General features: G+C 49.4%; 2 protein-coding genes across 11 annotated transcripts in view; one reads left to right on the top strand and one right to left on the bottom strand.

The window, feature by feature from the left end:
- Positions 1-4286, top strand: part of Hdac7 (histone deacetylase 7) — a 34864-nt gene extending 30578 nt beyond the window's left edge. For 8 of the 10 annotated variants that reach the window (XM_027396417.2, XM_027396423.2, XM_035440850.1 and 5 more), the window contains 4 exons: positions 558-691; positions 923-1007; positions 2892-3027; positions 3216-4286. In XM_027396417.2, coding sequence (XP_027252218.1) covers positions 558-691; positions 923-1007; positions 2892-3027; positions 3216-3261 — 401 coding nt within the window. In that variant the 3' untranslated portion in view covers positions 3262-4286. The remainder of the gene's footprint in view (positions 1-557; positions 692-922; positions 1008-2891; positions 3028-3215) is intronic. The other 2 variants (XM_035440851.1, XM_027396422.2) reach the window with 1 other exon arrangement.
- A 66-nt stretch (positions 4287-4352) lies between these two features.
- On the bottom strand, positions 4353-14193 carry Slc48a1 (solute carrier family 48 member 1). The gene is made up of 3 exons (XM_027396424.2): positions 13947-14193; positions 7029-7196; positions 4353-6434 (listed from the first exon to the last, which is right to left on the bottom strand). Exons 1-3 carry the CDS (start codon positions 14080-14082, stop codon positions 6298-6300), a joined length of 441 nt encoding a protein of 146 aa, XP_027252225.1. The 5' UTR covers positions 14083-14193; the 3' UTR covers positions 4353-6297.
- Between the last annotated feature and the right edge of the window lie 6435 nt (positions 14194-20628).

Here is a 20628-nt window from a genome sequence, read left to right as displayed (position 1 = left end):
TAAGAGCCAGGCTGTGTGGGGACAGGAATGTATTGCCAAAATGAAAGGGACAAGAAGCAGCGGCCACAGTCCAGGGCCACATGTAAGGTCTGGAGTAGGGCTGCAGGCCCTGGAATTCCCTGGGTTCTCCCAGCCTAGCACAGCACAAGCTACTTCTCAGGACCAGGCCTCTGAAGACTTAGGTCTGCCAGATGGAAGCCCAGTTGGAGAAGCCAGGCTTCCAGGTTGGGCCATCAGCTGAAGTTAGAAGAGCTGCAGTCTCAGAACACAATGTTGGTGCTATCCACAATGCCACAGGGCTTGGTGGTGGTGGCCCAGTGAGACTTGGGCTGGAGGTGATACTGGGGTTCAAGCCTCAGCCCTGCCACCTACTAGCTATGGGACCTTGTAGAGAACTTCTCAGAGCTTTGGATGAAGCATATGAATGAATTTTGCATGGGGTTCTCATCTTTAAGACATTGTCTACAAAGGAGGAAGCAAGCAGGGAAACTATGGGTAGGGAATGGGTCCTGCCGCTCCTCCAGCCTGCTACTCTTGCTCTCATCTCAACCATCTAGGTTTTGGGTATATGACACAGCAACTGATGACCTTGGCAGGAGGTGCAGTGGTATTGGCCTTAGAGGGTGGCCATGACCTCACAGCCATCTGCGATGCCTCTGAGGCCTGTGTGGCTGCTCTTCTGGGCAACAAGGTAAGCTCCCCAGACCATCTATACTTCAATGAGGCAGATGAGCCTGGCTTTCACAGTTCCCAGACAAAGAGCAGGTAGATAAGAGGGGAAGGGGTGGTGTGGAGCAAGATGGTATAGTGGAAACCTTCTCAGGTCAGGTCTAGGGCCAGTATCTTCTGATCTCAGAGAGCCAGCAGCTTATGTCTGTCTGTGCAGGCTGAGCCTCGGGTCCCTGATAGAATGTTTTTGTAGGTGGATCTCCTTTCAGAAGAAGGCTGGAAACAGAAACCCAACCCCAATGCCATCCGCTCTCTGGAAGCTGTGATCAGGGTGCACAGTGAGTTTTGACCTTGGATACTTGCTGGGTCCTAACTTGGGAAAGCCTTCAGAGTCCACCAGCCCACTGGCAAAGGTCTCAGAGATCTAGTGTCAGCCAGGCCAGAAGCACACTGACAGTACCAAATAGGATTCCAGGAATAATGGTGGGCATATCCCCATGAGTGGGTAACCTCTTAGCCCTCCAGTTGGACCTAGCACGGACACAACAGTGGCTTCCTTATGACTGGGACTGGCCTCCCATCTCTGGCTATAGTCTTGGGCCAGGAGCCAGGCTGACAGCAACACTCAGGCCTTGGTTGCTAAAAAAAGGCTTGGTTTAAAGCTGAGTGGTGGTGGCGTATGCCTGAAATCCCAGCACTCAGGAGGCAGAGGCAGGTGGATCTCTGTGAGTTGGAGGCCATTCTGGTCTACAGAGCAAGTTCCAAGACAGGCTGCAAAGCTACAGAGAAACCCTGTCTCGAAAAACAAAACAGAAGGCTTGGTTTTACCTCCTCAGTGACTGGAGAGGCTGTGGGGAAGGTCTACTTGGGTCTCAGAAGAGCCCACATTTGGAAAACATGCTAAAGATTCCACTTCAACTAGGTATCTATCTGTTGAGCACTTTCTGTGAAGGCCCCGAATCTCTACTGGAATACGAAGATGAATAAGGCAGATTCCCCATATCCGGGCTTGGTTGGAGAAACAGACACATAACCACAGATACAGCTTCCTATGGTACCTCCCATGGCTCAGGTTCTGCTCTGAGCTGGTCTGTGTCCATCACCGTCTCAGACCAGCAGGATGATGAGTGTTCCATGGACCAGAGGTGGCTGTGCAGAGCAGCTGTGGGGATGCTTGCCCCTGCTCTGCACCATGACTGTCTTACCTCCCCCCCCTTTCAGTACCAGTGATTGAACCAGGGGTCTTGCGCATGCTAGGCTTTCACTCTATTGCTGAGCTATAGCCTAGCTCTTGGGTTGTTTAGTTTTGATACAGGGTCTCACTATGTTTCCCAGGCTACCTTCCAGCGTGTGATCCTCCTACCTCAGACAGGAATTTATTACTGTGCCTGGCCTCCTAGGGGTAGGCTGAGCACTATGGAGGCCACATGAGGGGGACCCTGTGCTCTAGGAAACCAAGGCACAGGGGCAGGGCATGTGAGTGAATCTTGACATAAACATGATGTAGGGACAAGTGGATCCACCTGGTGCTCTTAGAATCCACACACCTATGGAGTGGTCTTTCATTGTTTATTTATTTATTCATTTATTTATTATTATTATTATTATTATTATTATTATTATTTTTTTTTTTTTTATTTTGAGACAGGGTCTATGTAGCCCTGGCTGTCCTGGAACTCATTATGTAGACCAGGCTGCCCTTGAACTCAGTGATCCAACTTCCTTAGCCTTCTGAGTGCTAAGATTAAAAGGTGTGTGTCTGGTTAATTTTTTATGTGTATGGGTATTTTGTCGGCATGTACTGCTATGCACCATGTGTGTGCATGCAATGCTCTTACAGGCAAGAAGAGGGCACCAGAACCTCTGGAACCCAAGTTTCAGATTGTTGTGAGCTACCACATGGATGCTGAGAATCAAACCTAGGTCCTCTGGAAGAGTAATCAGTGTTTTCAACTGCTGATCTACCTTGCCAGCCCTCTAGAGTGGAATTTTAGCCAAGGAAGATGGGAAAGGGGCTTGATAATCTGTGAAGATGTCCTCATAGCCATGTTGAATCTGCTCTGTTACCCAGGGCTGTAGGGAAGGGGTAAGCTGTGAGGTGTTTTGCTGAGAGGTGAGGGCAGGAAGGGGCGCTGATGATGTGTCCACTATTCTTTGTTATCAGTCTAGGATACAGCTCAAACAGCTTGTGTTTTCCCAACTGACCCAGCTTCTTGTCCTAGGGAAATACTGGGGCTGCATGCAGCGCTTGGCTTCCTGTCCAGACTCCTGGCTGCCCAGAGTGCCAGGGGCTGACGCAGAAGTAGAAGCTGTGACTGCACTGGCATCACTCTCCGTGGGCATCCTGGCTGAAGACAGGTAACACAAGACCCTCAGCCTGAGGCCCATGGCCTTCTAATCCCTTTAGATCATCCCAGCTTGAAGACCCCAGACTCTCATACAATTAATAGTGTCAGGCCTTTGAAGTAGGACTGTGAGGGTAATGCCACTAAGGCCCTGACCACAGCCATCTGGCTTTCCAACATCCTGCCCTTGTCCCACTCCAGGCCCTCAGAGCAGCTGGTAGAAGAGGAAGAACCTATGAATCTCTAGGGCTTCAGAACAGATCACCTGCTCTCCAGACGTGGCTCTCTTCACCTGTGGTCAGCCCTGTTCCTGTGTCTGCAGAGATCCTCTGGGCAGGCAGTCAGGTCCAGAGCACAACCTACCCTGACAGCTACCCCAGGGAACTTGACAAGGCCACTGGGTCTGGGATGGGGACCAGGAAGGCTCCTGGGAGGAGGCAGGCTGGGCACTAAGGCCCAGCTAGGCTCTTTCAGAATGGATCCAGCTCTCTGGTGTCCAGGCCCCTAGCCTGTGGCCTCCATCCCTCAGGACTGCACAGCGGAGGACTGGTTCAGGTGGGCCCACCACTACCACTATTCTTTACTCAGAAGACCCCAGATTTTGCACACCGCCCCAGGCTCCATACAGAAATGTGAACTTGGCCTCAGCCAGGGTGGCCCTTCCAAGGTTCTGAAGGGCTAGGGGAGTAGAAGGAGCCAAGGGGTCCCCTATTCCTGAGGACAGGAGAGTTCCTCTCACCTGCTTCCTCAGTTGTCTTCTGGTAGCACTGGGCTCTGAGAGCCATTCTGAGCTGCTCTCTCCCTGTGACTTGTCACCAGCAAGCCTCCCATCTGGTCACTGTCCTGCCAGAGGCCACCCTATGTGGACCATCTCAGTGCCCTGGTGCAGCAGACAGGTTCTCTATGAGTCCTGTGCTTCCTGACCCAATGGTGCCAAACCTTCATCTCCCCTTAAAAGCACAACACAATCCCAGGGATGCCTGGTCACTGCTCCCAGTATGAGCCTGTCTTCTGTTTCTGGGGTTCCCCCCACCTCAGTTCTGACTGCTGCCCCACATAGGACTAGCTTGACTGAGGGGGGATAGGAGGGGAGAGTAGACAGATATGGGGGAGGGGAGGCCATCCCAGAAGTCTTCAAGGCTTTTGAGGTCTAGGCCTGGGGCCAAGAAAGAGTATTTGTGTGTGTGTGTGTGTGTGTGTGTGTGTGTGTGTGTGTGTGTGTGTGTGTACGCATGTGCGCGTGCAAGAGTGTGTGTGTGCATGTCTTCCCCGAGACCTGCCATACCTTGTGTATGTATGCATGTTTTTGTAAAAAAGGAAAAAAAAGGAAAAAAAAAACCCTGAACAATAAATGTTTTATTTGCTTTAAAGTCCTTGTGAGTACACATCCTGGATGTTAGATGTCATCAGTGGGGTGGGTGTGCACCTGAGATGGGCTAAGAAAGGGGGCAAGTTTGGGCCAAACTCAGACCCTCTAGTCCCTTGCCCTTCCATGGCTACTGCATGCAGGGAGAACCCACCCCAAATACATGCTTACCAACCCAGGCGAAAAAGGAGATGCTCCAGGGCTGAGCCCTACAGGCTGGGCCCTGTGGGATACGGGGACCAGTTCTCAGACTCAGTTTGTCAAAAAGGTCATGAAGCAGACACACCTGGGCTTAGGTCCTAGCTGGGAGTCAGTAGAGTCGCTGCCTTGTGTATCTTTTGGTAAAAGGCTCTAGACGTGGACGTGGTTTCTGCTTCCTACCTGCTCTAAAGCACCATGGTGTTTGAAGCATATACCATAAAGTAAAAGGGTGGACAAGGCAAGAGGCCTGAAAAAAGTATCCAGCATAAGCAAAGGGGGTGTCAGCTTTTGTCTTTCTGGTTCTAAATCTACCCAGCCTGGTCACCATATACCTTGGAGCCCCAAGCAGTCTGTTTGGGGTAGGAGAAAAAAAAAAATCCCTTCCCTAGCCTAGGAGGTGGGTATGGAATCTGCAGGGGATGCTGGGACTGTGGAGATTTTAGCCTCATAGGGCAGGGCTGGGAGAGCAAAGGTCTGAGTTAGTGGTCTCCTCAGGCCAAGAGGGGGCAGGCTGCCCGCTAGCCCAGAGCTAACCTTAGAGAAATATTCAGATAGGTAGAGCCCCCCTCCTTGTCCACTCTTATAGTCCCCTCTCAAGTCCCCTCCCTCGCCAAGAAACACCCTGAGGCTGATAAAAATGGCCGCTGTATTTCTGCTAAAGTGACAGTGACACAGGTAAGGCAGAGAGCGAGGGGCAGGACCTGGGTGGAAAAGTAGATGTGCAAAACGGCAACCTAACATAAAAGGATGTATATAGCAGCCCCTGCCCTCCCTCTCTACTTAGGTAAGGCCTTGGGCCCATGTCCATCCAGGAGATAAAGATGAACGTCAATGTTGGGGTCTGGTGCAGGGAGAAGGTCCTCATGGCTGGGGTGTGGTCTTGTGCAGTGAGGGACAGGTGAAGTGAAAGGCTGGAGACTCAAGACTACAGCTGTAGAGCTCTCTAGCCCCCACCAGCTTGCCCCCTATCCCAAAACCCTTGTAGGTGCAGGGGTATGTTTCCAGTGGTCCTCAGGTCTAGCCTCATCCAAGGAGTCCAGCTCTGGTAATATGTGGTCATGTGAGCATATGTGACACAGGAATGGTTGGCTGGCTCTAGCACCCTCATGGGAAACAAACTCTGGATGGGAAGACAGGAGGAGAGACACTGGATTCTGTTCAGTTTTGCAGCTTGAGGAAAGAGCCAATTGTCACTTCCCTAGGAACTGATGAAGTCAACTACCTGACCCTTGAGGACAACAGAGCAGAGGTGCTGGGGTGGGATTTGGAGATCTCTGAGTGGAGATTCCTTACTTGATGAAACTTTCCAGATGCCTCCCACACACATGCTTCAATGAAGTCTGGGGCAGCAAGGAAGCCTGTCCCCCACCCTGCCATTACGTTCAGACCTCACAATCCTAACCCTTGACACCTTGAGTTCATTATCGTGGTCCTACTTACAAGGTTCCTCAGAGTGCTAAGAAAATAGATCCATTTGGAAAGAGCTAAGCTGCCCTCTAGCCAGGCTAATGGGCAGGCTGGCAGTGCCCCTTCAACAGTTCTGTCTTCCCCCAGAAAGGGGACCAGATGGCTTTCTGGGGTACTAAACTGACCCGGCTGCCTATGCTCTGCCACGGTTCTGGAGTCCCCAGGGTTTGGGGCAGGCTCACTTGCTGACTCAGAAGCTGAGTACAGGTCCTGAGGGACCCCCAGGCTGGAGTGATCTCATTCCCTGGGTCAGAAATCACTGAGGATGCTGATGTCAGCAAAGTCAGCCCGGTAGCGGTGGGCGTAGAGGCTGAGTAGGAAGGCCCACTTGAGAGAGATGAAGCTCCAGACGCAGGAGAGGTAGTAGCTGGTCGGGTCTTTGAGACCTGCAGGGAAGAGACACCAGATGACAACTTTAGAGATGACCCATAGCACCACAGCCAGCCACAAGTCCAGGTCCCCCTTTCTGCCCACTCTACAGCCTGCGGGCCTCTGAACTAATGCTCCCGAAAGACTGGTGTGTGTAGTGCAGGTTTAGAGCACCCCTGCATGTTAGTCATAAAGCTGGGGTGTGAGAGGAGGTCACAGTTGGCCATCAGGTCATCCTTTTGTGGCACACACAGGCCGCTTCCAACCTGCATCAGATAGGGAAGGGCCTCTGGCTACTTCTTACTAGAGCCACCAGGGGGTGCTGCCTTCCTGGAGCTAGGCAGAGAATAAAGGACTCCAGCAACTCTGGGGTGGGAGTCAAACTTGTCCCTGGTACTTCACACCAGTCTGGAGTCCTCCTGCCCTGAGGAGGTGGGGTCTTTCATCCTCCCCACTTTAACAGTAAGGAACCCCAGCAGGGGAAGTCAAGTGGTCCATTCAGTCCCTAGAATAACACTTCTAGAACCTGGACAACAGTCCCAGGGCATATTCCCAGGTTCCTCCCTACCCTCAAGCCCTCTCCCTGCCTCCTTTCCCTGAATGGTCCTCACTCTGGTGCTGGGTGATGGCCAATGCCAGGAAGGTGCAGAAGGCAGAGATGGAGACGGCTGAGAAGAGAACACCCACGAAGAAGAAGCCTCGCAGCCCTTTGAGCCAGGTCCTCCAGTAATCCTGCATGTACATCACATGAGTCACCAAGACCCACAATGCCAGGACACCTGCAGGGACAGACTCAGTCAGCAGGACCCAGACAATTGCCTGTCATGTTGCAGCCCCCTCCTGCTTGGCCTCTAGACCAGTGGCCCTGATACTAGGGCCCTTAAGTCCACTAGGTCATATCTACTCACACAGTGGCACTGAGAAGACTGGCCCTTATGATATGATGTGACATCAATGGGATGTGATGTTACCACTTGAATATGGAAGCATGGGACTTTAGCTGCCTTCCAGAAAGCCAAGTGTGGTAGAATATTATTTTAAGGTGTGTGACTTTTGTTTATGCTGCGCTTGTTTAACTCTGTAAAGTTGTGTTACTGTGCCTGTTTTAAAACACCTGATCTACTAAAGAGCTGAACAGCCAATAGCAAGGCAGGAGAAAGGATGGATGGGGCTGGCAGGCAGAGATAAATAAAAGGAGAATTGAGGAGGGGGGGGGTGCAAGAGAACAAGGGGAGGAGGACTTCAAGGGCCAGCTACCCAGCCACCCACAAAGTAAGAAGGAAGGTAAGATATGCAGAAGTAAGAAAGATAAAAGCCCAGAGGGAAAAGGTAGAAGAGTTAATTAAAGATAAGAAAAGCTGGCTAGAAACAAGTCAAGCTAAGGCACTCATAAGTAATAATAAGACTGTGTGTGTGATTAACTTGGCAGCTGCGTGGTGGGCCCCCCAAAGACCCTCAAAAAGACAACAAACTAAAAAGCATTTAAAAATTTCAAAGAATAGCCAGACATTAAAGAGATTTGTGGAAAACAAAACCATGACATTCTTTGTAGTTTTTACTTTCACCAACTTTTTCTTTATTTTCTCCTCTTCTACTTTTGAGAGAGAAAAGGTCTTCTTCTTCTTCTTCTTCTTCTTCTTCTTCTTCTTCTTCTTCTTCTTCTTCTTCTTCTTCTTCTTCTTCTTCTTCTTCTTGTCTTTTCTTTGTTTTTGTTTTTGTTTTTTTTTTTGAGATAGGTTTTTTTTTGGATAGCCTTGGATGTCCTGGAACTTGCTCTGCAGACTAGGCTGGCCTCAAACTCTGAGATCCACCTGCCTCTGTCTCCTGAGTGCTGGTATTAAAGGCATAAGCCACCAAAAGGCTAAGACAAAGTTCTACATAACCCAAGCTAGCATTGAATTTGTGATCCTTCTGCCTTAACCTCCCAAATGCTGGGATTACTGACATGTACCACTACAGCCAGCTTGAAGACACTGTTAGCTGGGCAGTAGTAGTGCATATCCCCCCAGCACTTGGGAGGCAGAGGCAGGCAGATCTGAGTTTGAGGCCAGTCTTATCTACAGAATCAGTTTCAGGACAGCCAGGGCTACAAAGAGAAACTAGGGCTACACAGGGGGTCTCTAAAAACCTAAATAAAGGAGTATATAGAAGGTTAGATGTATATAAATAAAATCTTAAAAGTTTCTCAGTTTTAGTTTCTAATATGGCACGTGTCCATAGATAGAATCTACCTAAACAGAATTTATTTGGTATTTCACTCTGAATGAGACTTCCTGATGCCTATCCAAAGCCACAGACGTAGAGGAGCATGCCCCCTCCAACACTCTCCTCTGCCTGTTGCTCTGGATCCCGGAGCCTGCAGCTGAATTCTTGGGCAGCAGGGCTCTTCTCAACTCTACACTGGTCTTGCATAAAAAGGAAGCTTTGTCATGAGGCCCCCAAGGCAGGCCACCCAGCACCCACGTGGCTACTTGCTTTGGGCTAGGCCTCGTGCCATCCCTCCAGTGTAAGGCAAAGGGCAGGCTACCATCCCAGGCCCTTCTGGGTCTGCCCTCTGGACCTGGTGGACACTTCTCCTGGGATGCTCTCAGTCAGTACAATAGAACACAATTCAACCCCCAGTGCCAGGCAGTGCCTGCTGGTACGGATTAAAGAATGAGACAAATACCAATTCCGTTGGCTAGGACCTAGATCAGGGCTGTGAAGCCAGGCAAGGGAAGAATGAGAGAAGAGAGCTGGCCAGCTGTAAACTCTCAGGACAGCCATGGGTCGCAGGCAGGCTGCTCAGGCTGCCAGCATCCAGGAGGTGGGAGTCCCTTCAAATCATCAGCTGCATATAGTGCAAGTCTGGGACCTCTCGGAGGGACAGACATCTGGCTGGGAAGGAGGTCGCAGGGACAGAGGGAAGCAAAGGGACCCTTTGACAACCATTAAACATTTTTTTGTTTGTTTGTTTGTTTTGAGACAAGGTTTCTCTGCAGCTTTAGAGCCTGTCCTAGAACTTGCTCTATAGAACAGGCTGGCATCGAACTCACAGAGATCCACCAGCCTCTGCCTCCCGAGTGCTGGAGTTAAAGGTGTGCACTACCACCACCACCACCCAGAGCATTTTATTTCTTAGGCTGGGTAATTTCTTAGCACAAGTATCTGTTAACTTGCTTCTCCTCTTGACATGCCTAAAGTGTTTTATACTTTTTAAGTTATGAGACATTGGGTGGGGGTAGCAAGCATAGGACTCTAGTTATCATGGGGCTATGGTGACCAGCTTAATTGTCACAATCAGGGCAAAACCAAAACAGGAATAATGCAAACCAGGAAACTTAGGGCCAGGCACTGTTGTGCTGCCAAACATAAAAATGGGTGAGCCCTGAGGTCCTGCCAATCTGGATAATCAGGGTATCCTGGGCTCCTCCCTGTGTGGGCATGAGCCCACCAACCCACCTACCTACCTGCCTACCTCACTCTGCTTTCCCCACCTGCCAGTCTGACACCCACCCACCCCCACCCCCATTCTTCCAGTTCAGCCCTAGCCGGCCTTTCAATCTTCCTTCTTGGAATGGGTTCCCATTACCCCTGGGCTCTGGGTAGATGGAAACAAACATGCTCCCATCTTTGTCTTGGCAGGAAGCTGCAGCCGGCCAGAGGTAGCCAGAATACTAATCTCTGCTCTACCCTCTGTGGTCCGGATTTTATCCCAGCAACCTCCACGAGTGTCTCCCCGTTCCTCCTGAAGTTCTCCTCACCTTGGCTTCTCTAGTGAGAGGCACTGAGGATTAAACCCAGGGCCCTGTGCACAGTGTTCAATTTATCACAGTGAGCTCCACCCTTAAGACTTGCTTTCGGTTTTTTAAATGGCCCCAAGAGATGAAGCCTTTGTCACCAAACATTTTGGGGACAGACCAGGCTCTCCCAGTGACTTGTCCTCCCTCCTTTTCTCACGAAACGGGGTACAATAACTGAGCTCTGAGATCTTTTCCCACTTGAAGATCTGGAAGCCAGCTTAAAGTGGAAAAAAGAAGGTCTGAGCAAGCAGTTCCTATGACTCAGCAGTGTCTAGGTTAGAAAACGCTGAACTAGGAAGTATCACCTCAGACCACCAGCATGACCCAGGGGTTCCCCCAAACTCTCACTCCCACATATGCCCAGAAATGCTGGGAACAAGAAGGGAAGGCAGAGGGTGGCTTGAGGTACTCCCGGTTGTAGCTAAACACTTCCCTGAACCCAGCACCAGTACTCAGGCTAGCTAGGGAAACACACTCAGGCTGGAGGCCACTTTCCACCCTGGCCTCCTTGGAGAGATGCTCCTTCCACAAGTGGTAATGAAGGAAGCGTCCCTCTCTAGTCCTTTCCTATACTCAGGGGAGCAATTGTACCCTTTCCCAGGATATGCAATGGCTCTGAGACGCCTGGTATATAAAACTTGGGGCAGTATGGACAAGTCCTCAGCCCCACCCAGCTACCGGACCAAGCTAGACCTCATCCTTGATCCACTCTGCCACTTCAAGGCTAGGCCTGACTAGTCTCTAGGTTCATAGGCCTGGTTAGGGAACCCATGTCCAGATGCTAGGCTGGACGAGGGGCTTGGAGGCACCCAAGGGCACCGATGGGGTAAATACAGACACTTGGTATGTGACTCTGAGGACACACACCAGCCCTGTTGCCCAGCTCAGAGGACACAGGAGACTCAGGGTGCCAGAGTTCCTCTCTATCAAAGCTCAGTTGTGAAAAGTATGGAGCTGTTTGGATGTGGGGGCGCAAGTGCTCTACTTTCCATGGTTTTCTAAACACAGAGCAGGCATGTTAGCTAGGATTCCCAGTGCAGAGCCAGAGTGGGGAGTCCAATGAGGCCTCTCTGGTGAACCCATACTTTTTTAGGTCACTGCCTTTTTGCAAAGTCACTTCCTCCCAGATTCCTGCTGGGATAAGAGGGTGTCCACACCCTAAACGTTCATGCATACTCTGTTCCAGAAGCCAGCATCCCCAATAGCCACAATTGACCAACATGTACAAACCCACTGGGATGGACCTCTGTGACTCAGCAATTTCTGGGCAGCAAAATGCCGAGTCAGTAGTGAAGTGCTTACAAGTCAGAAGCCTGCTGACATTTCACCCCCAAAGAGGAAGAAGGGCGTCAGGTCATGGACCCCTTGTTGCAACCCATGCCGGGCAGGGAAAGAGTGTGACCTTGGCCTCACAACTCTTCGCTCATCAGTCACTACCACTAAGCAGTTTTGGCTCTTCCATGACCACAGTTGCCAGTGACCAGACTAGCTGGGAGATGAGTCCCTGCTCCAGCTAATTGCTGCCAAGTGCCTGTCTCTCAAGGCAGCTCCACAGCCAGCCTGCCTCAGGCCAAGCAAGGCCGTCAAGGATAGAAAAGGTGGGAGGGAGGCCCTAGTGGCTGCCTGGAGTGGGAGCTGGAACCTTCCCCTGCTCTTTTCTTTTCTTTTTTTCTTTTTTGCATTGGTGTTTTTTGTATGTCTGTATGGTGATATCAGATCTTGTAGTTACAGACAGTTGTTAGCTGCTGTGTGGGTGATGGAAATTGAACTTGGGTCCTCTGGAAGAGCAGTCAGCTCTCTTAACCGCTAAGCCATATCTCCAGTCCCATCCCCTGCTCTTTAATCCACAGCCAGACATAAAGCCTGGATGAGTGAACAGCAGTACACAGTCTTGCAGACCTAGAGAAGTGGGATCTCCTCCTACTCCTTCCAGAAAAGGGAGCTGAAGCCCAGCAGGCATTTCCATGCCTCACACAGCTAAGTAGAGATCACCCCTACTTCCATAGGGCAGACTCTTAGCCATAGGATCCCAGGAATGCCCTCCCTCTTCCCTGCAACCAAAGAATGTCTCTCAAGTCTCAGCATCCAGCCTGGGCCCTGGCAGTGCCTTCCAAACCCAGAAGCAACAGGGCCAATAGGAAGTGTGGAGGAGGGTAGTCCAGGGGAAAGGCTCTGTGCCTAAACCAGTTGCCAGTGCTGGCTGTCCCAAGAAGGTCAGGAGTCCACAGGTGGCAGGCCTGAGTTCACGACACTGAACCTGCTTGGTGACCCTGGTGCCTTGCTTGGCATGGCTTTGGTTTAGGAGCTTTGCGTACCCTCTGATAAGACAAACATCTTTGGTTCCTTCTCCACTGCAGGATGGCACTCAGTGCATTCAGTGGCAATGAGAGGTCTATTTTGCTTTGTTTTGGTTTTTGTTGTTGTTAGTTTGGTTGGTTGGTTTTTGGTTTTTGGTTTTGCTTTGTTTTTCTAACACAGGGTTTCTATGTGTCACTGGCTGTCCTGGAACTTGCTCGGTAGACCAGGCTATCCTGAAACTCACTATGTAGACCAGGCTGGCTTCAAGTTCAGAGATCTGCTTGCCTCGGCTTCCCAAGTGCTGGGATTAAAGGGAAGTACTGCCGCTGTGCCCGGGTGAATTAGTTAGTTTTAGTTATTCCGTTTATGGATCTTTTGTCCAATGATTTTAGTTATGGAATAAAATCATTGTATATTAAAATGTTGTCCTTACCCATACTTGTCCCCAAACATATTGTTTCATGTTGCTATTGTACAATTGGGTAAATTTTCTTAGTAGGAATTTTAATGCCTGTAGTAAGCTAATCTGAATTTTACAACTCTCTTGAACCCAACCTCTCCTGCTGGCTTTTAAGGATAGAACTCAGTTCAGCCAGGCTTTCAAGTCTGGGCCATCTTAGAGCCCATTGTGTGACTGTTGTGATCCTGGACAAATTCTTTACCCTAAGCCTCTATTTTTCTAACCATAAAATGGGCAGAATGATTCCTACTTCCGAGGAGTAATATAAGGGTTAGGTGAGATAAGGGGAGTAGATTGCTGAGCGGAGCATGAAAGTATCGAATTATGCTAATAAGTACAAATAATATTATTTGGCCTTCACGCCAGCTCTATGGCACAGAGATTAAACGGCTTGACCCAAACTGCACATCAGGTACAGAGCACTGCTGAGCACTGGGCCTTCACCACTGATGCCTCCTGTCCCCTACCCTTGGAGGATTAGCAAATTCCCACTGAGGAACCACAGCAGATGGACGCGGATGCAAAGGAAATGTCTATTAACACTAGGTCCCACAGCACAGTCCTGGTCTCCGCTGAGGACCCCTGGGGCTGGCTGATGGGCTTCCCCGCGAACCCCCACTTATTATAAGAGGCGCGGGAATCCGGCAGAAGCAGGGTGCATGTTGCAGGAGCGAGGGTGGCTGGGGAGGGGGCGCGCAGAGGACGCTGCAGTGGCTCCTGGGCGGAGGGTTGATCCACAGGGTGCGGGGACGCGACATCTGTGCAAACCACAGAGTCCGGCAGTCGGCACCCTAGGTCGCGCCACGTTCAGAAGGCATCAGGTCCCAGAGGCCCGGGAAATGCCCAGGAACCCGGGCCTGCGCTGCCACTGGCCTCTCCGGGGTAAACAACACTCCCGCCCCGGGGACAGCGCCGCCCCAGGCGCCGGGCGCAGCAGCTGACAGCTCCTCCCCACCCCACTCCCGCCCTCCCCGCGCCCCTCGGGATACCTGCGAGACCCCCCATTGCCGCAGTCCCCGGCTGTCGGTAGACCACGGTCCAGACGAAGAAGATGGAGAAGCCAGCCACAGAGCTGATGCCAGAGTAAGCGGCGCGGAGGCCGAGCTGCCGCCGGGACGGGGCCATGGGGGCAACGCGCGGGGCAGCGGAGGACCAGCGTTGCTGCCGCCGAGTCACAGGTGCAGGGCCCGAGCTGGAGCCCTAGCCCCAGCCCCAGCCCGAGCCCGAGCCTGAGCCGCCGGCGCCCAGCGCTCCGCCCCCAGCCCGCCCCCGGTGCCATCGGCACAGCGCCCTCCCCGGCCGGAGGCCGCTCGCGACACCAGCTTGACCCTGCCACCGCGGCTTTGCAAAGGCAGACGACCCCTGGTGGAAGGGCAGAGTCCCGGGTTCATCCCCAGAACCCATCTACCTAGTGGGTCCTTGGCTGCCTTGGAAATAAGTCTTTCCCTGAGCCAGCTGCAATGGTTACTTTTTTTTTTTTTCGAGACAGGGTTTCTCTTTTTAAATCTTAAAATGTTTGAATTTTTTTGAGATAGGGTCTCTCTATGTAGCCTTGGCTGTCTTGGAATTCACCAGGTTGGCTTGGAACTCATAGAGACCCCTCCTGCCTCTACCTCCAGAGTTCTGGGATTAAATTTTGAATGGGAAACTCATCAGCATTTCAAATTTAAGATTAAAATTTCTAATTACAACTATAGAAACTAGCCAGGTATAGTGGCACCTACCTTTAAACCGACAAAAGCAAAGATAGAGGCAGAGGCTGGCAGAGCTCTGTGAGTTTGAGGGCAGCCAGAGCCAGACCATGAAACCCCATCACAAAACCAAAACAAACAAGGAAAAAACATAGGCTAGGTATGATGGCCCACACACATAATCCTGGCACTTGAGAAGTGGCCAAGGCAAGGTGATGGTATAGGGAGACCTGTTTGGGGGGAAACAAAGCAACACCTGGACAGCTGGTTTGATTCCCTGACTCCCCCCAAATTAACAAGTAAAATAAAAAACTGAAAACCTAAAATAATACAATGTGGTGGTGGCACATGCCTTTGAACCCAGCACTTAAGAGAGAGAGGCAGGCTGATCTCTGAGTTGGAGGCCAGCCTGGTCTATAGAATGAGTTCTAGGGCAGCAAGGGCTACATAGAGAAACCCTGTCTCAAAAAAACGAAACAAACAAAAATTCTTTCTGCCCATATTCCTAACCAGTGAGTTCCCTCCCCCAAGAGTTGTGCCATACACTTGTCACCTACCCTTTGATCTTCACAACCTTCCACCCCCTAACCCCTTGCAAGCTCGTCCCAGCCTCTACAGTGCATCTATGGCAGAATGCCACTGTTCCCACTAGCCCAGCTTCCTAAGTGTGTACCACTAGCAGGGAAAAGCAAAGCAGAAGCCGGGTTCTGCACCCCAGGACCCAGAATCCTCTGGCAGGGTCAACCATACCCCCACACCCTACAAAGTTAGTAACTGAAGAATTCCGTGCACTCATTCCCTTTCACTACTGCAACAATTACCACAAATTTAGTGGTCTAAATCAGCACAAATATATTACAAGCCAGAGGTCAAGGGTCCAAATAGAAGTGTCACTGGACAAAAATCAAGGGGACTCCAGGACAGCCTCCCCAGGGAGGCGGCAGGGAGCAGATGTTTGCCTGCTACTCCAGCCAGCTTCGGGGCGGTGCACATAGGCCAAGACTCCTGACCATCTCCTCCTCCTTTCTCTCATAAGGACCATAGTAATCTAAACTACTCTCTCCATCTCAAGATCCTTAACTTCCTCGCTTCAGCAAAACTCCAGGAAGGCACTCAAGGAGGGACTCAGACATGGACGACGTCTTGAGGGCTGTTGTTCTGCCTGATTCACCCTTCTAGAATATCAACTCCATGAGCAGCAGTAGTGCCAGTTCCACTGGCACCAACACCAAGTGGAGTGTCAGACATCCCAACCCCCCTTAATAAACATCTGAATGAGGTGAGCATTAAAGAGCAATGTATTACACACGAGCAGCCCAAGCAGGAACACTCAATTGTCAAGTGAGTGGTGTAAACTTCAAAATAATCTGGGGAGGGGGGACATCTTTAAAAATATCCAGACTAATGCCAGTGTCATTCTTGCTTGCTCAAATTTGAATGTTGAAGTGTTTTTGCTTGTTTTGATTGATTGGTTTAGGTGCCTTTTGAATTTTGAGACAAGGTCTCACTATATAGCCGAGGCTGGGTTTGACATTGCTTTGTAGCCTAGGCTGGCTTCAGTCAAAACCTCCAGCCTGTCCTCCAGAGTGCTAGCATTACAGTGTGATCCACCATACCTGGCTCAGCTCGGAGTGTATTTTTAAAAAGGAATGATTTTGACACATGAGTTCATTTCAACCCTCTTGTGGGTAGTGGGTGGAGATGAAGTACTAGCCCCTCAGAGGAACAGAGAGAGCCTAGAGGTCCAGAACACTGCCATAGATAGCCACAGGGCTGGCTGGGATGGAGCCCCTCAGAGGAATAGAGAGCCTAGAGGTCCAGAACACTGCCATAGATAGCCGCAGGACTGGCTGGGATAGACAATATCCTAGGGATTACAAGCAATATGCATGGAGACAGCCTCTGGGGAAGCATGCACAATGGAATGTTCTGAAAATGGTAGCAGTTTTTTTGTTGTTGTTGTTTTTATAGTTGGACTGTTGGATTTGAGGGGGGAGTGGTGGACTTTGAACTTGAGACTGAATATGTAGGGCTTTTCAGTATCTTCCTACCTCCCTTCCCATGGCCTGGAGTAACTGTGTTCTAGAAATATGGCCTGGTAGTACTGTGAAGAGGGACTGCCCGAGAAAGCCTAGAAGCAGAAACATCAGTGGGACATGTCCTTCCCACTTCTGTACAATGATCACTGTGGCTGTCAAATGGAGACAGACAGCCGCCATGCCCACTTCAAAGAGTTCCCAGGAGCTGTTCATGCTTGGCCAACTTCCTGGCACACCATGGGTTCTCAGTAAAAGTCAGAAAGTGGAATTAGTAGCAACCAAAAGCTGCCCAGGCAAGAGCTGGTTTGGTCAGAGAAGAAGGGAAAAAAAGAACCGATTCTTGAGATAGTTAAGTCATTTTAAACTAAATGATCAGGTGTTAATTCATTCTCACAGTGGACAGAAAGGAGGAGGGCAAGTGTACTGTGAAAATTGGAGGGTAGTAAGTAGCTTGTATAGAGAATGGGATTGTGTAAGAAAATAACGAGAGATGATTATGTAACAGTGGCCTGGGCCCAGGCTATACAAAGGGAAGAAGACTAGACTGAAACATGTATATATGAAAATGTGGGGAAATAAGGAGCTATTAAAAGGCTGGATACTCTGGGAGAGTTACAGGTCTAGCTTCACAGTTTATAAACCAGGTCCCCTAATAACTCAAAGCTACCCAAAATAACTTTCTTCCACAAAGAAAATAAGTCTATGCTGGGCAGTGGGGCCCCTAGTCACATGTTGTCTTTGAGTGGGTGATACACAGCTAGTTCTGCCACTGAACTGAGTTTTACTTACGTCTAATTTTAATTAAAATAGCTGCATGTGGCTAAGGGATCACATCTTTAGACAGAGCAGCTTGAAATGCTCAGGACTCCTGTTGCTCATGTTTCTAGAGGGCCTTCTAGGCCCGTCGTAAACAATCATGTTCAGAAGCTCAACACACTAATGCAGGAAGTCACTAATGCTGTGGCAGAGACAGCTGTCACTATTAAAAAAGGGTCACATGACATGAGCTGTGGCTTGAGGAGATAAGTGAGACTGTCACGTCTAGATTACAAAAACCTTGCAGAGGAGAAACACTTGCACAGCTATTTCTAGTGGTGTGCTGGCTAGTTCTATATTGACAAAAGCTAGAGCTGTCTGAAAGGAGGAGAACACAGTTGAGAAAATGTCTCCATAAGATCTGACTGTAGGGCAATTTCTTAATTAGTGATTGATGGTGGAGGGGACCCAGCCTGCTGTGGATGATACCATCCCTGGACTGGCAGTCCTGATTCTATAAGGAAGCAGGCTGAGCAAGCCATGATGAGCAAGCCAGTAAGCAGGACTCCTCCATGGCCTCCGTATCATCTCCTGCCTCCAGGTTCTTGTACTGTTTTTAATTCCTGTCCTGATTTTTCCTCAGAGATGAACAGTGATGTGTAATTGTAAGCCAAATAAACCTTTTCTCCCTGTCTTACTCTTACTTTTAGTCATGGTGTTTCACCCTAGCAACAATAACCCTAAAGTATAGTATAGTATAGTATAGTATAGTATAGTATAGTACAGTAATAGTATAGATCTGCTCTGGAGAAACTTTACTAGGAAAGAAGGAAGGCCTGCAGAGCCTCAAAGCGCACGGGTGAGACACACACACACACACACACACACACACACACACACACACACTCCAGCTTCCTTTCTGTGTCATTCAGAGAGCAGATGTCCATCCCAATCAGGACAGATAAACCTGGTTCCCTATAAGACAGTCACTCTCCTTGTCTAAAGCAGAGACCACCAATACCTGTAAGCCTCTGCAGGGCACATCACCTACTTTTTAATCCCAGAACTCAGGAGGCAGACACAGGCAGGTCTCTCTGGATTCCAGGTCAGCCTGGCCTACATAACAGGTTCTAAGATAGCCAAGGATACATAGAGACACTGTCTAATAAAATAAAATAAAATAAAATATGTATTTAATTTAATTTAAAAAGTAATCATTGTAGCTGGCTCAGGTAAAGGCATATTTATATTTATATATACCTACAGTGCCAGTGTGGTGCATCTTTATTGGGTTACATGGCTGAGATTTGGTGGTTGCTTTATCATCATTCCACTTCAGACATCCAAAGAACACTTGTCTTGACACCTCCCCCCAAAAATCTCTAAAGTCACCTTTGAACTTTCCCACCAATGTCAGTAACTCCCTTTTGCAGACATCCTGCCTCCTAAGAAATTCCTTCCTTACCCAGCCCCCAGGCACATACCGGACATTTTTCTTCCTGCACAGTGCTAGGGCTACACCCACTGAGCTATCTTCCAGACAACTGAGTTAACGGTCTTCTGAGGGCCTCCTCCTCATCACCACTTAATTCTCACAGAGGAGCCTCTGATGTTCCCTGGGGGCACATCCTTGTTTGCTGAGGCTCTACACCTAAATTTAGGTGTTACTCATGAGCCTCCCTCCCCTTTCCGTCCCCCTCCACATACAACACCTTAGCAATATAGTTGAATCTACCCTGTCCTCGGTCTGTATCCTAGCGCCACCATCATGACACCTACCACAGCCTCTTGGCTCATCCAACTTGCTCATTTTCCTTTAAATCCTGTTTCTACCCAGCACCACAACACAGTACTCCAGCTCCAACCCTTGCATAGCTTCCCTTAGCTCACAAACAAACTGATTAACACCTTGTCAGCTGCTACCAGCCTCACTTGCTCACTGAGGTTTCTTATCATGGTTGTTCCTAGCCATGAAGCTTTGCTCTGTGTGTCCAGAAAGCTCTTTGAATGTTTCTAAGATTGGTCTTTCACCATGCCGAAAAACCAGCCTGCCTCCATTTTAGGCTTAAAAGCTATCTTATGGCACAGGAAAACGATGTTCATTCCTGTTTATGATTAAATCTGTTTCTCAAGGATTGGGCTATGCCCCACGTGTAACCTTAACTACAAATGGTTCTGTACTACCCTTTCCAGGAATGGCAACCATGTCTTTGCTTCAAAAAGTTGTTTATAACCATCTTACAACTCTGCCTTTGTTTCAAAAGGTTGTTTTGTCCACCTATGACTACCTGTTGTTATGACTACCTAGTTTTGCTCATCTTGCAACCATGTCTTTGTTCCAGGAGGTCATTATGACTAACTTGTTTTGTTATGCTTATGTTTGGCTCCTGTAACTCCACCTATTTTGCCTTCCAAATCCCCTACACCTGAGCCTTGTCTTCCATACATCCAATGCGGACCTCTTCAACCCTTCCTTAGGGAGAGGTAGCCCTTGTACATGAATAAAAAAGTCTTGCTTTAATTAATTGGCCATCATGAGTTGGTAGTCTTTCTCTGTCCATCTTTGGGATTAACACACTCACATCTCAGCTCAAGTGTTCCTTCTTCAGAGAGGCTGTTTCGAACCCCCACTCTAAAACAGAACACCCCCATAACACTTGCCACTCTATTAAGTTCTTTCTATATAGTCTAATGGTATGTGTGTATGTGTGTGTGTGTGATAGTGAGAACAGACTTAGTTCTCTCTTCACCATGTGGGTTCCAGGGGTTGAACTTCGGTCATCAGGCATGGCAGCAAGTATCTTTAATCTCTAAGCCATTTTGATAGCTGACTTTTCCTGCTTTACAAGTAAAAAAAACATACATCCCAGAGTCTAGAGCAGTGGTTCTCAACCTGTGGGTCACGACCCTTTTGGGGGTTCCAATGACCTTTGCACGGGGTTCACTTAATATCATCAGAAAACACAGGTATTTACATTATGATTCATAACAGTAGCAAAATTACAGTTATGAAGTAGCAACAGAAATAGTTTTATGGTTGGGGGTCATCACAACATGAAGAACTTTATTAGAGGGTCATATCATTAGGAAGTTTGAGAACCACTGGTCTAGAGCCAGCCATAAAGATTAGTCCTCCTGTTTCCCAGGTAGGAGGAACTCCACAAGAATTAAGGGAAAGAAAGCTT

This window comes from Cricetulus griseus, chromosome 2, assembly GCF_003668045.3.
Source record: "Cricetulus griseus strain 17A/GY chromosome 2, alternate assembly CriGri-PICRH-1.0, whole genome shotgun sequence".
In the NCBI taxonomy this organism is placed as follows: domain Eukaryota; kingdom Metazoa; phylum Chordata; class Mammalia; order Rodentia; family Cricetidae; genus Cricetulus; species Cricetulus griseus.
This window is presented reverse-complemented; position numbering and strand designations above follow the sequence as displayed.